This window comes from Cucurbita moschata, unplaced genomic scaffold (genome assembly GCF_002738365.1).
Source record: "Cucurbita moschata cultivar Rifu unplaced genomic scaffold, Cmos_1.0 Cmo_Scf00008, whole genome shotgun sequence".
Lineage (NCBI taxonomy): Eukaryota > Viridiplantae > Streptophyta > Magnoliopsida > Cucurbitales > Cucurbitaceae > Cucurbita > Cucurbita moschata.
The window spans coordinates 55,094-69,366 of NW_019268524.1; the positions used below are offsets into that span (position 1 = coordinate 55,094).

The 14,273-nt window shown below is 41.3% G+C and overlaps 3 protein-coding genes across 3 annotated transcripts; 2 read left to right on the forward strand and 1 right to left on the reverse strand.

Annotated features, from left to right (window-relative positions):
- The first annotated feature begins 2,470 nt into the window (after nucleotides 1-2,470).
- LOC111446476 (DExH-box ATP-dependent RNA helicase DExH12-like) lies at nucleotides 2,471-10,486 on the forward strand. Its single transcript, XM_023085311.1, has 3 exons — nucleotides 2,471-5,497; nucleotides 6,464-6,853; nucleotides 7,085-10,486. The coding sequence occupies exons 1-3, from the start codon at nucleotides 2,537-2,539 to the stop codon at nucleotides 10,265-10,267; spliced, it is 6,534 nt and encodes a 2,177-aa protein (XP_022941079.1). The 5' UTR covers nucleotides 2,471-2,536; the 3' UTR covers nucleotides 10,268-10,486.
- Nucleotides 10,487-10,531: 45 nt separating this feature from the next.
- On the reverse strand, nucleotides 10,532-11,168 carry LOC111446478 (calvin cycle protein CP12-3, chloroplastic). Its single transcript, XM_023085313.1, has one exon. The coding sequence runs from the start codon at nucleotides 11,096-11,098 to the stop codon at nucleotides 10,667-10,669; it is 432 nt and encodes a 143-aa protein (XP_022941081.1). The 5' UTR covers nucleotides 11,099-11,168; the 3' UTR covers nucleotides 10,532-10,666.
- Nucleotides 11,169-11,293: 125 nt separating this feature from the next.
- On the forward strand, nucleotides 11,294-14,232 carry LOC111446477 (mitotic spindle checkpoint protein BUBR1). The gene is made up of 11 exons (XM_023085312.1): nucleotides 11,294-11,614; nucleotides 11,700-11,759; nucleotides 11,960-12,104; nucleotides 12,188-12,345; nucleotides 12,947-13,028; nucleotides 13,174-13,231; nucleotides 13,302-13,356; nucleotides 13,472-13,640; nucleotides 13,742-13,824; nucleotides 13,899-13,979; nucleotides 14,085-14,232. The coding sequence occupies exons 1-11, from the start codon at nucleotides 11,418-11,420 to the stop codon at nucleotides 14,143-14,145; spliced, it is 1,149 nt and encodes a 382-aa protein (XP_022941080.1). The 5' UTR covers nucleotides 11,294-11,417; the 3' UTR covers nucleotides 14,146-14,232.
- Nucleotides 14,233-14,273: the final 41 nt, after the last annotated feature.

The window sequence follows — 14,273 nt, forward strand, 5'->3', positions numbered from 1 at the left end:
AGGGTGTGAAAACCTTTCCCTAACAGACGCGTTTTAAAGCCTTTTGGGGAAGCTCGAAAGGAAAAGCCCAAAGGGAATAGTATCTGCTAGCGGTAGATCTGGGCTGTTACATTTAGTTGGAGAAGAGCATGAAAGATGAACTGAGAGTGATGCGAATAAGAGCAGATATGAAGGCGAAGGCAGAATGGGGAGGAGATCAAGAAGGCTGTACCTTCTGTCCAAAGCAATTACGGGAATAGCATCCAGACTCTTAATCCAAACACAATACCAGCCATGAATTGCTAGTTTTTTTGGGGGTAAAGAAACCAAGCTTTCATTAAGAAACATGAAAAATAATACGACAAAAAACAAGCCCAATAAAGATAAAGACTCAAAAGCTACACAAAGGGATTCCGGTCCAACAAAATCAAACCAAGATCATAATTCCAAAAAGGTTCGGTGGCCGTTGTCCACAAGGAGACATTATATCTCACCAACTTCCAAATCTCGCCACAAGACCTCTCAAGCTCTCAAAAATTCTATTATTCCTCTCAAGCCAAAATCTCCCACAAAAATGAAAAGAAATAACATGCCACACAACTTGGCCTTTACCACGAAAAAAGAACCCACGAGAACCTCCTCAATCATAGCATAACAGTCCCCATTCCAAACCAGACATAAATTATAGGAATCCAACCAACGAGTCCAAAGGGACTAAACAAATGGGCAATCCAACAAAAGGTGATGCAAATCCTAAAACGGGCAACACAAAAATGTGTCTGCTATGATACATGAGAGCTAACACAATTATTGGGATTTTTTATTGGGATGGGAACCCAATAATTGTCTTGCTACAATATCCTGATAACCCCAAAAGGGTTGAGGTTCGTAGTCACTCTGGGATGGTATAAACCCAGTTGTGATTGTTGAGGATTGTTGGGAGAGGAGTCCCACATCAGTTAATTAAGGGGTTGATCATGAGTTTATAAGTAAGAAATATATCTCTATTGGTATGAAGCCTTTTGGGGAAACCAAAAGTAACGTCATGAGAGTCTATGCTCAAAGTGGACAATATCATACCATTGTGGAGGTTCGTGGGTCCTAACATGGTATCAGAGTCAGACATCGGACAGTGTGCCAGCGAGGACGCTGGACGCCCAAGGGGGTGGATTGTGAGATTCCACATCAGTTGGAGAGGGGAACGAATATTCCTTATAAGGGTGTGAAACCTCTCTCTAACATACATGTTTTAAAATCTTGAAGGGAAGTTCGAAAGGAAAAGCCCAAAGAGAACAATATCTGCTAATGGTGGGCTTGGGCTGTTACAAATGATATCAGAGCCAGACACCGAGCGGTGTGCCAGCGAGGACGCTGGACCTCTAAGAGGGTTGAATTTTGAGATCCCACACCGGTTGGAGAGGGGAACGAAGCATTCTTTATAAGAGTGTGGAAACTTCTGCCTAGTAGATGCGTTTTAAAATTTTGAGAAGTCCCAGAAACAAAGCCCAAAAAAAGAAAATTTTTTCTCGCGATGAACTTGGGTTATTACTAATAGTATCAGAGTTATGCCCTTAACTAGTCCTGTCAATAGAATCCTCAAATGTCGAACAAAAAAGTTGGGAAGGTGTAGTCAAAAGTGACTCAAGTGTTGAACAAAGGGTGTACTTTGTTTGAGGGCTCTAGAGAAGGAGTTGAGCTTCGATTCAGGAGAGTCTAGGGTTTCACAGACTTCAGCGGAGGCTCTATGGTATACTTTGTTCGAGGGAAGGATTGTTGAAGATTATTGGGAGAGGAGTCCACCTCGGTTAACTAAGAGGTTGATCATGAATACATCTCCATTGATACGAGTCCTTTTAAAAAAACTAAAAGTAAAGTTAAGGCTATTGGTTTTCACAGCCATTAATGGAATTGCAGAGAACACCAGAACCCCTGCAAGCTAAAGCAAGATGGAGAAAATAAAATATACTTATCATTCAGCTAAATTTTGATAGGCATAGCTTGTTGTCTTACCTCCTGCGACGATGAGGAATAGAGTGGCTGTTTCGAAGATTAAGGGTTGTATGGTGCGCGTGCGGAGTTGTTGAATAGAACTCCAGTAGATTGGGCGGACGAAGATGAAATTGCAGAAGGAAAAGTGTGTGGCTGAAACAGGGCCATTGCTGCCATGAGTGACGTTGGAAGTGAGCACTGAGCGAGAACGCAGCGTGCACGACTTTGGCGCGTTGTTAATTCATTCCACGTGCCAAGAGTAATCTAAAAGTACCAACGGAGAGCTTCGAGAGAGAGGAAGAAGCTTCTCCCTCCATTGAGAGTAAAATGTTTTGGTCTAATTCTATTAACAAAACTCTATATATGAATAGGATTTAAATTCAATATTCTAATTTTTCTAATTTTGAACTATCCACTTTCAATAGAGTTTTACGGAGATAAGCCGGCTTTTTTTTTTTCTTTATTTATTGGGCTTCATTTCCAAACGAGGCCTGTTACTGTTGAGGGATTTTGAGCCTTCAAAACCCTAGATTTCGCCGCTCTCCAATTTACTTACTTCCGATCGTCCATGGCGCATCTGGGTGGTGGTGCCGAGGCTCACGCCCGCTTCAAGCAATACGAGTATCGAGCCAATTCCAGTTTGGTTCTGACTACAGACTCTCGTCCTCGCGACACACATGAACCCACCGGCGAGCCCGAGTCCCTCTGGGGAAAAATTGATCCTAAAAGCTTTGGTGATAGGGCTTATAGAGGGAGGCCCCCGGAATTGGATGAGAAACTTAAGATATCCAAGAGGAAGAAGAAGGAGCTCGACCCACTCGCGGAGCTTCCACCTAGTAGGCAAAGCAGCAAGCGTCGTCGTCTCCAGGAAGAAAGTGTTCTTACTTCTACCGAGGAAGGAGTCTACATGCCTAAGACTAAGGAGACCAGGGCGGCTTACGAGGCGATGCTCAGTGTCATTCAACAACAATTAGGTGGGCAACCTTTGAGCATAGTAAGTGGCGCAGCGGATGAGATTTTGGCGGTTCTAAAAAACGACTCATTCAAGAACCCAGACAAGAAAAAAGAAATCGAGAAATTACTGAACCCCATTCCAAACAATGTATTCGATCAGTTGGTGTCTATTGGGAGGCTTATTACCGATTATCAAGATGGGAGCGATGCTGCCGGGCCTGCGTCAGCTAATGGGGATGATGCTCTTGATGACGATGTAGGTGTTGCGGTTGAATTTGAGGAGAACGAGGAGGAGGAGGAAGAGAGTGATCTAGACATGGTCCAGGAGGATGAAGAAGACGAAGATGATGTGGTAGAGCCTAATGGTTCTGGGGCTATGCAGATGGGCGGGGGAATTGATGACGATGAAATGCAGGAAAAGGACGGAGGTATGAACCTTAATGTTCAGGATATTGATGCTTACTGGCTCCAGAGGAAAATCTCTCAGGCTTACGAACAACAAATTGATCCACAGCAATGCCAGAAGCTTGCCGAAGAGGTACTCAAGATACTGGCTGAAGGCGATGACCGAGAAGTCGAGACCAAGTTGTTGGTGCATCTCCAGTTTGAAAAGTTCAGCCTTGTAAAATTTCTTCTACGAAACCGACTGAAGGTTGTATGGTGCACCCGTTTGGCTAGATCTGAAGACCAAGAAGAAAGAAAGAAAATTGAGGAGGAAATGATGCATCTGGGTCCAGATTTAGCTGCAATCCTCGAGCAGCTGCATGCTACTAGAGCAACAGCGAAAGAGAGGCAAAAAAATTTAGAGAAGAGTATCAGAGAAGAGGCTCGTCGATTGAAGGATGAGAGCGGAGGAGACGCGGAAAGGGGAAGGAGGGAGCCTGGTGAGAGAGATATGGACAGCGGGTGGTTGACTGGACAGAGCCATGTGCTTGATCTTGACAGTATTGCATTTCAACAAGGTAGTCTTTTGATGGCAAACAATAAATGCGTACTTCCTGATGGGTCATACAGACATCTCAGTAAGGGTTACGAAGAGATTCACGTTCCTGCCCTGAAACCAAAGCCGTTTGATAGCGAAGAGAAATTTGTTAAAATTGCTTCCATGCCAGATTGGGCACAGCCAGCTTTCAAGGGAATGACTCAGTTAAATAGGGTACAGAGTAAAGTCTACGAGACTGCCCTCTTTAAAGCGGACAATGTTCTGTTGTGTGCCCCTACTGGCGCCGGGAAAACTAACGTTGCTGTCCTCACTATACTACAGCAGATTGCTCTGCACACAAATCCAGATGGTTCGTACAACCACAATGAATACAAGATTGTATATGTTGCACCTATGAAAGCTCTTGTTGCTGAAGTTGTTGGCAATCTGTCTAATCGCTTGCAGGACTATGGTGTCAAGGTTCGGGAACTTAGTGGAGATCAGACATTGACTCGTCAACAAATTGAGGAGACTCAAATCATTGTTACAACTCCTGAGAAGTGGGATATCATTACTAGGAAGTCTGGTGATCGCACGTATACACAGCTTGTAAAGCTTCTGATTATTGATGAGATTCATCTTCTTCATGATAACAGAGGCCCTGTGCTTGAAAGCATTGTCGCCAGAACTGTGAGGCAAATTGAGACCACTAAGGAGCATATCCGTTTGGTTGGATTATCAGCCACCCTCCCTAATTATGAAGATGTAGCATTATTCTTGCGAGTTGATATGAAAAAAGGTTTGTTTCATTTTGACAATAGCTACAGACCCGTCCCTCTCTCTCAACAGTATATTGGAATAACGGTGAAGAAGCCATTGCAGAGGTTCCAGTTGATGAACGATCTCTGTTATGAGAAGGTAATGGCAGTTGCTGGAAAGCATCAGGTTCTTATCTTTGTCCATTCAAGGAAAGAAACTTCCAAAACAGCTCGTGCTATTCGAGATGCTGCTCTTGCCAATGACACTCTTGGCAAATTCTTGAAGGAGGACAGTGCTAGCCGTGAGATTCTTCACACTCATACCGATTTAGTCAAAAGTAATGATCTCAAAGATCTTCTACCTTACGGTTTCGCAATACATCATGCTGGGATGACAAGGGTTGATCGCCAACTTGTTGAGGATCTTTTTGCTGATGGTCATATTCAAGTTTTGGTTTCCACGGCTACTCTTGCTTGGGGTGTGAACCTGCCAGCTCATAGTGTTATTATCAAGGGAACCCAGATTTACAATCCAGAGAAAGGAGCATGGACTGAGTTAAGTCCTTTAGATGTTATGCAGATGCTGGGTCGTGCAGGAAGACCTCAATATGATTCTTATGGGGAGGGAATAATCATCACAGGACACAGTGAATTGCAATATTATCTTTCACTAATGAACCAACAGCTACCGATTGAAAGTCAGTTTGTCTCCAAAATGGCGGATCAATTAAATGCAGAAATTGTCCTTGGGACTGTTCAAAATGCAAGAGAAGCATGTAATTGGCTAGGATATACGTACTTGTATGTTCGTATGCTAAGGAATCCCACCCTGTACGGAATAGCGCCTGATGCTCTTTCAAGAGATATAACATTGGAAGAGAGGAGAGCTGATTTGGTAAGTACAAAATACTTCTTTTGTTTTTTTTTTTTTGTCAAAACGTCTCATATTGGTTGTTTGCTGGATTGCTTGTTGTTACCTTTTGTAGATATTTCATGTTTCTTTGGCCGGATGAGCCATTCAACACTTGAGAAAAATATATCAGCAAACATGGTAGATGATAAATTATATTTCAGAAATATTTTCTTACTTTGTTTTAGAGAAGAAACAACACTTCCATTAAGACCGAAACAAGATTAACAAAAAAAAAAGTGGCTAGACAAGTCGCTAAGCAATGATTCCAATGAATGTTATTCTATGTTCTAGATTCAAAAGAAAATAGAAATATCTGAACAACGAAATCATTGTGTATGATGCTGTAGTCCTCTCAATCATAATGTACTTCAACCAAATGCCCAAGGCTGATGTTAAAGGACCTGTAACCCACAAAAATCTACCTCTTCTTCCTACACAAGGAGGATTGTAACCTTACTAATTATTCTCAATCTTAAATAATAAAATAGAGTAGAAGATGAAAATTAACACTTTAAAGTCATGAGCGTTGCTAACTCTTAACATTTATTAGAAATAGATTATCATGGAGAAGAAGATTTGTCATGGAAAGAACTAATAGAGACCTGTAGGAGTGCTTTTGTTTAAGCTATTGGTATTGGAGCGTTTGCCTTTTCTAGATTTTCACAATTAATCCAAAATTCCATTTTACTATTAAAAAAAAACGTGAATTTGTTTCTTAAAAATAATGGCTGAATACTGTACTCAAGGTAAGAAAAATGACGAAGGGAAATAGACAAAATCTAAAGAGGAGAGATGCGAAGTAAATGTTGCCTTACAATTGTATCCGAAAAGATTGGATCTTGTGGGTAACTTGGTTGTGGGTGATAATGATGATTGTTGTTTTATGTTGCGGTTGTGTAAGATGATATTTTTTGTTTTTCTTATTATGACGCTGCTCTATGTCTGCAGATTCATTCAGCTGCTACAATATTAGACAAAAATAATCTGGTGAAGTATGACCGCAAAAGTGGGTATTTCCAAGTTACCGACTTGGGTCGCATAGCTAGCTACTACTATATAACACATGGAACAATATCCACTTACAATGAGCATTTGAAGCCAATGATGGGGGATATTGAGCTATGTCGCCTGTTCTCATTGAGTGAAGAATTTAAATATGTAACTGTGCGCCAAGATGAGAAAATGGAATTAGCAAAGCTATTGGAACGTGTTCCAATTCCTATCAAGGAAAGCTTGGAGGAACCCAGTGCCAAGATCAATGTTTTACTGCAAGCATATATATCTCAGCTAAAGCTGGAAGGGCTGTCGTTGACATCTGACATGGTGTTCATAACTCAGGTCTGTTCAGTTTGCTTTTGTTTAAGAATTTATACAAATTGAATTATCTCATTTTAATCTTTAACATTTATTTGTTATTAATGGCTATTTACATCTCATTTTGTGGATTCCTGTCAAGCTTTGTTGTTGTACTCCAAACTTCTTTTGTTGTCTGTACCCATTTTCTGTGCCTCTATGCTTAGGCTTTTAATTTGGCTTTCCTTGCATTAATATCTTTTAATGTTTCATCAGAGTGCTGGACGGCTTATGCGAGCTCTATTTGAGATTGTCTTGAAACGAGGATGGGCACAACTTGCTGAGAAGGCCTTGAACTTGTGCAAGATGGTGAGTAAAAGGATGTGGAATGTCCAGACACCTCTTCGGCAATTTCATGGTATCTCGAATGATATTCTCATGAAGCTGGAGAAGAAGGATTTGGCTTGGGACCGGTACTATGATCTCTCATCGCAGGAGCTAGGTGAGCTTATACGTGCGCCCAAAATGGGAAGAACTCTTCACAAGTTCATCCACCAATTCCCAAAATTAAATCTTGCTGCACATGTTCAGCCAATTACACGCACTGTTCTGAGAGTTGAGCTCACAATAACACCAGACTTCCAGTGGGAGGACAAGGTTCATGGATATGTTGAGTCATTTTGGGTACTTGTGGAGGATAATGATGGTGAAAATATACTTCATCATGAGTATTTCCTGTTGAAGAAGCAGTACATTGATGAGGACCACACTTTGAATTTTACGGTCCAGATATACGAACCACTACCCCCGCAGTACTTCATACGTGTTGTGTCAGACAGATGGCTAGGGTCACAAACTATTTTGCCTGTCTCTTTCAGGCACCTCATTCTGCCAGAAAAGTTCCCCCCACCAACGGAGTTGTTAGACTTGCAACCTCTTCCTGTGACTGCGTTAAGAAATCCATCTTATGAAGCTCTTCATAAAGATTTTAAGCATTTCAATCCTGTTCAGACTCAAGTCTTTACCGTGTTGTATAACACAGATGACAATGTTCTAGTTGCAGCGCCAACAGGAAGTGGAAAAACTATTTGTGCCGAGTTTGCTATATTGAGGAATCATCAGAAAGGGCAGGATAACATGTTACGTGCTGTGTATATTGCACCTATAGAAGCTCTTGCCAAAGAACGTTACAGAGACTGGGAAAAGAAGTTTGGAAAGGGACTTGGAATTCGTGTTGTTGAGTTAACAGGGGAAACGGCGACAGATTTGAAACTTCTTGAGAAAGGTCAAATAATCATTAGTACCCCAGAGAAATGGGATGCTCTATCTCGTCGTTGGAAGCAGCGAAAACATGTCCAACAGGTCAGCCTTTTTATTATTGATGAACTTCACTTGATTGGAGGTCAAGGTGGTCCTGTATTGGAGGTGATTGTGTCTAGGATGAGATACATTGCAAGTCAGATTGAGAACAAGATTCGAATTGTGGCCCTTTCTACTTCACTTGCAAATGCCAAAGATATTGGGGATTGGATAGGGGCTACTTCTCATGGTCTCTTCAATTTCCCGCCTGGAGTTCGTCCTGTGCCTTTGGAGATTCATATTCAGGGGGTGGATATAGCTAATTTTGAAGCAAGAATGCAGGCAATGACAAAGCCAACATACACCGCTATTGTTCAGCATGCAAAAAATGGAAAGCCTGCTCTTGTTTTTGTTCCTACAAGGAAGCATGTCAGACTGACAGCAGTGGATATAATGACGTACTCTAGTGCAGACAATGGAGAGAAACTGCCATTCTTGTTGAGATCTCTTGAAGACATTGAGCCCTTTGTTGACAAGATTCACGATGAGATGCTGAAAGCCATTTTACGTCATGGGGTTGGCTATTTGCACGAGGGATTGTCTAGCTTGGATCAAGAAGTGGTGACGCAACTGTTTGAAGCAGGGTGGATTCAGGTTTGTGTTGTAAGCAGCTCGATGTGTTGGGGTGCTCCATTGTTAGCCCATTTGGTGGTGGTAATGGGAACACAATATTATGATGGAAGGGAAAATGCGCACACCGACTACCCTGTTACTGATTTGATGCAGATGATGGGACATGCCAGTCGACCACTGCTTGATAATTCTGGGAAATGTGTCATTCTTTGCCATGCACCCCGTAAAGAATACTACAAAAAATTCTTATACGAAGCTTTCCCGGTTGAAAGCCACCTACACCATTACCTTCATGATAATATTAATGCAGAAATTGTTGCTGGAATTATTGAGAATAAGCAGGATGCTGTTGATTATATTACGTGGACTTTTATGTACAGGAGGCTTACTCAGAATCCCAATTATTATAATCTTCAAGGTGTCAGTCATAGGCATCTTTCTGACCACCTTTCAGAGCTTATTGAGAACACGTTGAGCGATTTAGAAGCAAGCAAGTGCATTGGCATTGAGGATGATATGGACCTATCTCCATCTAATCTTGGTATGATAGCGTCGTATTATTACATAAGTTATACTACCATTGAGCGTTTCAGTTCGTCTTTAACTGGCAAAACCAAGATGAAGGGTCTTTTGGAGATTCTAGCTTCAGCTTCTGAGTATGCATTGCTTCCAATACGACCGGGTGAAGAAGAGTTGATTCGCAGGTTGATTAATCATCAGCGATTTTCCTTTGAAAATCCGAAATGCACAGACCCACATGTCAAAGCAAATGCATTGCTGCAGGCTCACTTCTCAAGGCAATCTGTTGGTGGTAACTTAGCAATAGATCAACGGGAGGTAGTCATTTCTGCCAGTAGGTTGCTGCAGGCAATGGTGGATGTCATTTCGAGCAATGGTTGGCTGAGCCTTGCCCTTCTTGCAATGGAAGTCAGCCAGATGGTGACCCAAGGCCTGTGGGAGCGGGATTCCATGCTTCTTCAGCTACCACATTTCACAAAGGAACTGGCCAAGAGATGCCAAGAGAACCCTGGAAAGAACATAGAGACAGTATTTGACCTGGCGGAAATGGAGGATGAGGAAAGGCGTGAACTACTTCAGATGACAGATGTTCAGTTGTCGGATATTGCACGTTTTTGCAATCGGTTCCCAAATATTGATTTGGCGTACGAGGTACTGGATGGTGAGAATGTTGCAGCAGGGGAGAACATAACACTGCAAGTTGCACTTGAGCGGGATCTTGATGGAAGGACTGAGGTTGGGCCTGTGGATGCTCCGAGGTATCCCAAAGCCAAAGAAGAAGGCTGGTGGCTTGTTGTTGGCGATACAAAGAGCAACCAGCTACTGGCGATTAAAAGGGTTTCCCTTCAAAGGAAGTCGAAGGTCAAGCTTGATTTCACTGCGCCTCCAGACACTGGAAAGAAATCGTATACCCTTTATTTCATGTGTGATTCATACTTGGGCTGCGACCAGGAGTATAGTTTCTCAGTCGATGTCAAAGATGCTGACGAAGATAGCGGGAGAGAGTAGAGTAGCTGTTAGTCTGGCAGTCGATGTCAAAGGTGCTGATGAAGATAGCGGGAGAGGAGTAGAGTAGCTGTTAGTTGGGTGTTTCCATTTTGATTTGAAATTTGTTAACTGATAAAGAGCAAGTATTTTATAACTCAAGGGATTGTCTTCGTTTTTATGTGATTAAGATGCTATAATTATGTATAAAACTTGTAACATGCTTGAATATGGTTCATTCAACACGGTATCTGGATATGGATAATATGAAAATATTATATATTGTGGTTTAGAAAGTGGAATTGTGGACAGATGCAGCATTGATTTTGACAAAAGAAAAGAAAAGGAGTGGATTTGATAGTAGATAGTTGATAGTTGATATAGAACAGAACACAAGACGAGACACATAGGGGATCGGATCACTCATTCCTCGTAAATTTGACACTCGTCAAGCTGAGGATTGTCTCGACAGAAATACTCCAGGGGATCTTGAGTCTGTAGTTTACGTAGGAGATGGGCCTTAGCTTGGCTAACCTCCTCCACCTGGTCCCAGGCCACCTTGCACTCATCAGAGCCTGAGGTCTCGTCCCCCTTGCAAACCTCCTTTGCTTCCATCACCTTCTTCTCAATCATCTCCGTCAGAAGCTTCTCTCTCATCCGCGTTCCTTTGTATTTGTATTTTGCCATGCTCACAGTCATTGCTCTCTCCCGCTGATACCCCTGTTTTCTGCTGCCGACACTCAGCCCTAGATACGCTATTTTCTCCTGAAGGCCCTTAGACGGTCTCACAGAGGTGGATGATGAAGGTTGGATCGGCCACGGCCACGGCCACGACCACGACCACGAGGCAGCCATTTTATTAGAACTCCAGTTGCTGCTGCTTCAATTTCAATGATCACCGGACGCCTCAACTCTTTCTCAGAAACAGAATTAAGTAATAGTATTTTGAGTTTTTGACCACCCACCCTATCCCGAAAGCAATCTTCGTGGGTCTTGGGCCGGGCTCTTAGTCTTCGGCCCAACCCACCCACCCACCCCATTTATATTCCTGGATTGAGACAACGGGGAAAATCGGCCGTTGAATTTTGAAATTTGAAATTTGAAATTTGAAACCCTTGGAGCGTAGTAACACGATTTGGTTCGTCGTCAGCGAGGTGGAGGAGAAACAATAGTCATGGAAGACGCTACAATACAGGAATTGGACCCAGAAACTGAGTTCCTTTTCTCCAAGCGGAAAACTGAGAACGATTGGGAACTCTTCAAAGAGAACGTCAGACCTCTGAAGAGAGGTCGCAATATCAGCATCTTGAACAATGCCCTCAAGTCCCATTCTGATAATCATCTCAAGAAATCCCTTCTTGATAACCGAAGGTTTTTTTCCCATCTTTTTCCATCTCTCTTTTGCGCCTCTGATTCTAGTGCCCCTTTCTTAATCTCTTCTTCATTCTTCTTTCAGGAAGTTGATTGAGGCTATCGACGACTACAAAGGTGACGATCCCCTGCAGCCATGGCTCGAGTAAGTTGCCTGTTTTTCTTGTTTAACTTCAGATCTTCATTTGAACTGAAAAACTCGCCTAAAATTTATTCCTCTTCAATACATTGCTCTCATATTTCCTAACCTCTGGTTTTCTAAATTAGTTGAAACTTGCATCCCACTCCCCTTCCAGCTTTACATTCTAATTCCCGGTATTTACTAACAATACATACTTTTCAAAGGTGTATTAAATGGGTTCAAGAGGCATATCCAGCTGGGGGTGATTTCTCTGGACTTGTTTTGATATATGAACAATGTGTGCGGAATTTTTGGCATTCAGATCGCTACAAGGAGGATCTCCGTTATTTGAAAGTGTGGTTGGAATATGTGAGTGGGATCTCCTTTTCCATTGTGTACTACTACTATATTTGAACTTTGAGTCTTTGTCGTTTGATAATTAAATGCTGCAGGCTGAAAATTGTATTGATGCTGAAGTCATATTTAATTTTCTGCACGCAAATGAAATTGGGACGACGCATTCTGCTTATTACATAGCATATGCTCTCCATTTGGAGTCTAAATCTAAATCAAAGGCTGCAAATGACATGTTTAATCTTGGTATCTCAAGGTGAGGCTTCAATTTAATATTTTGGCATTTCTTATTGAATTGGATCAGGCATTTTTTGTTAATTAACGTGAATAACATGATCAATTATAATTCTTTCTTGCTTTTCGGCTGCAAGGATTGAGACGACTGTGTCCTAAATATAACAAGGATTAAGTTACTAACTTCGCGCTTTAACCTTTGTATGACTTATATTTTTATGCATTGGTTTTGATACTAAGTTTTCTAGCATAATATTTATGTTTGATACAGATTTTGTGCGGTTAATTTATTGGAAGAGGTGGACTGTATCATTCTATGGTAGATATGGCTCGTTTGATTTGAACACAATTTAGTATAAACAAGACAGAACTTGGTTGTTGTGCCCTCATGCTGCAACAATGAATATGTCTTTCTTTCTTTATTTTTCCCCTTTGATAATATTAAAATGGATTTGATTCCACAAATTTATATTGATGAATTCCTCCATTTTCGCTTTGAGACATAATGTCTTATCTTGTATTTCTTATGTTGTAAATATAGAAAAGTTTTCTTTATAATTTCTTTAAAAATTTCCCCTGCTATGTTTCTTTTTAATTTTTTTAATAACTCTTTTGATGTGTAGGAATGCTCATCCAATAGATAAATTGAAGGATGCTTATAGAATGTTTCTCTTGCGCACAATGCGCAGACCAAAAGCTGCAGATGTAAGCAAGGTTTTAAAATGAACGTAGCTCATATCATTCTAACTGAACTTCTAAGTTGAAATCATTATAAAATTCAGATATATCGTATATGAAACTATTTAGGTAAATTGTAGCTCAGTCATGTGAGTGTACCTGTATTGTGTAGGAGTCGGTGGAAAAATGCTTACCAGTTCGTAGCTTTGGAACTGTGCTTCCCAATCCAGGTAATCATAAGTTCACTTGATTTCATCTGCATTAGAACTTTACACTTTCTAAAGCCTTTATATGTTGCAGGAATGCTGACAATGGGCAATGTCGATCGTTCCAGGAAAAACATGAAGCCTGAAAGGTGAGTGCAGTTAGACTTGGAGAGATTTTAGTACGGAGTTGTACAAATTTCACTACTATGGGATGTTGCTTGAGGTCATTTCTCTCCTTTGAACTTTGTTGCAATTCAATGGTAGGTCATATCTAGCTCCACTTGATGTTTATGATGATTCAAAAGTCGCCGTTACTTCACACCATGAACCAGAAGTTTCGAAGGCACATTTGAATTCTTGGACAGCATTGGGGAGTCGAAGGGAGAGAAACAAAGAAAACAATGCACCTCCTTCCAAATGGACTTCCCACAAGGTTTGACAGTGACATCAAGATGCAAGATTATTTTAGTAGATACAATTCTTGAATTGTACAACTGATGCAGTGTATAAGACCCTCAACATTTCTGTTGTCAGATACCGCAAAGGATTGGATCCAGGATTGGAGGATCGAATGCAAATGCACCTATAGAGGTGTTTGTGGACGAGGAATGCGAAGAGTAAGCTAAAACATTATTTTGTATGAACTATGGGTTCATTAACTCAACATGAATTTCTTCTCTTGTAATAATAGGGCGCATAAACTGGAACATGAAGAAAGTCGCAAGTCTTCAACCACACACCTTAGGCAAGTTGATGGACGCGATTGTAAAAGGTGAGAAACCATTACCACAGTATTTCCAATGCTTTGTTTTTTTGCATGAGGAGGCTCAAGTATGATTTGCAGCCAACCCTTTTTGTTTTTATGTTGTTTGAGCAGGGAAGCAGAGTTACTAAGGCAGAATCCATTGCGCAACTTTCCTTCTAACAGTTTCCGATGATCAGCTCTGTTTGTTGTAAATTGTAATTCCCTAAATGGCTTATCCTGTGACTGGTGGATCTTATCCTAAAAAACCTTCTCCAAGTTCTCTCCTTGGCCAAAAAAAAAAAAAAAAAAAAAAAAAAAATT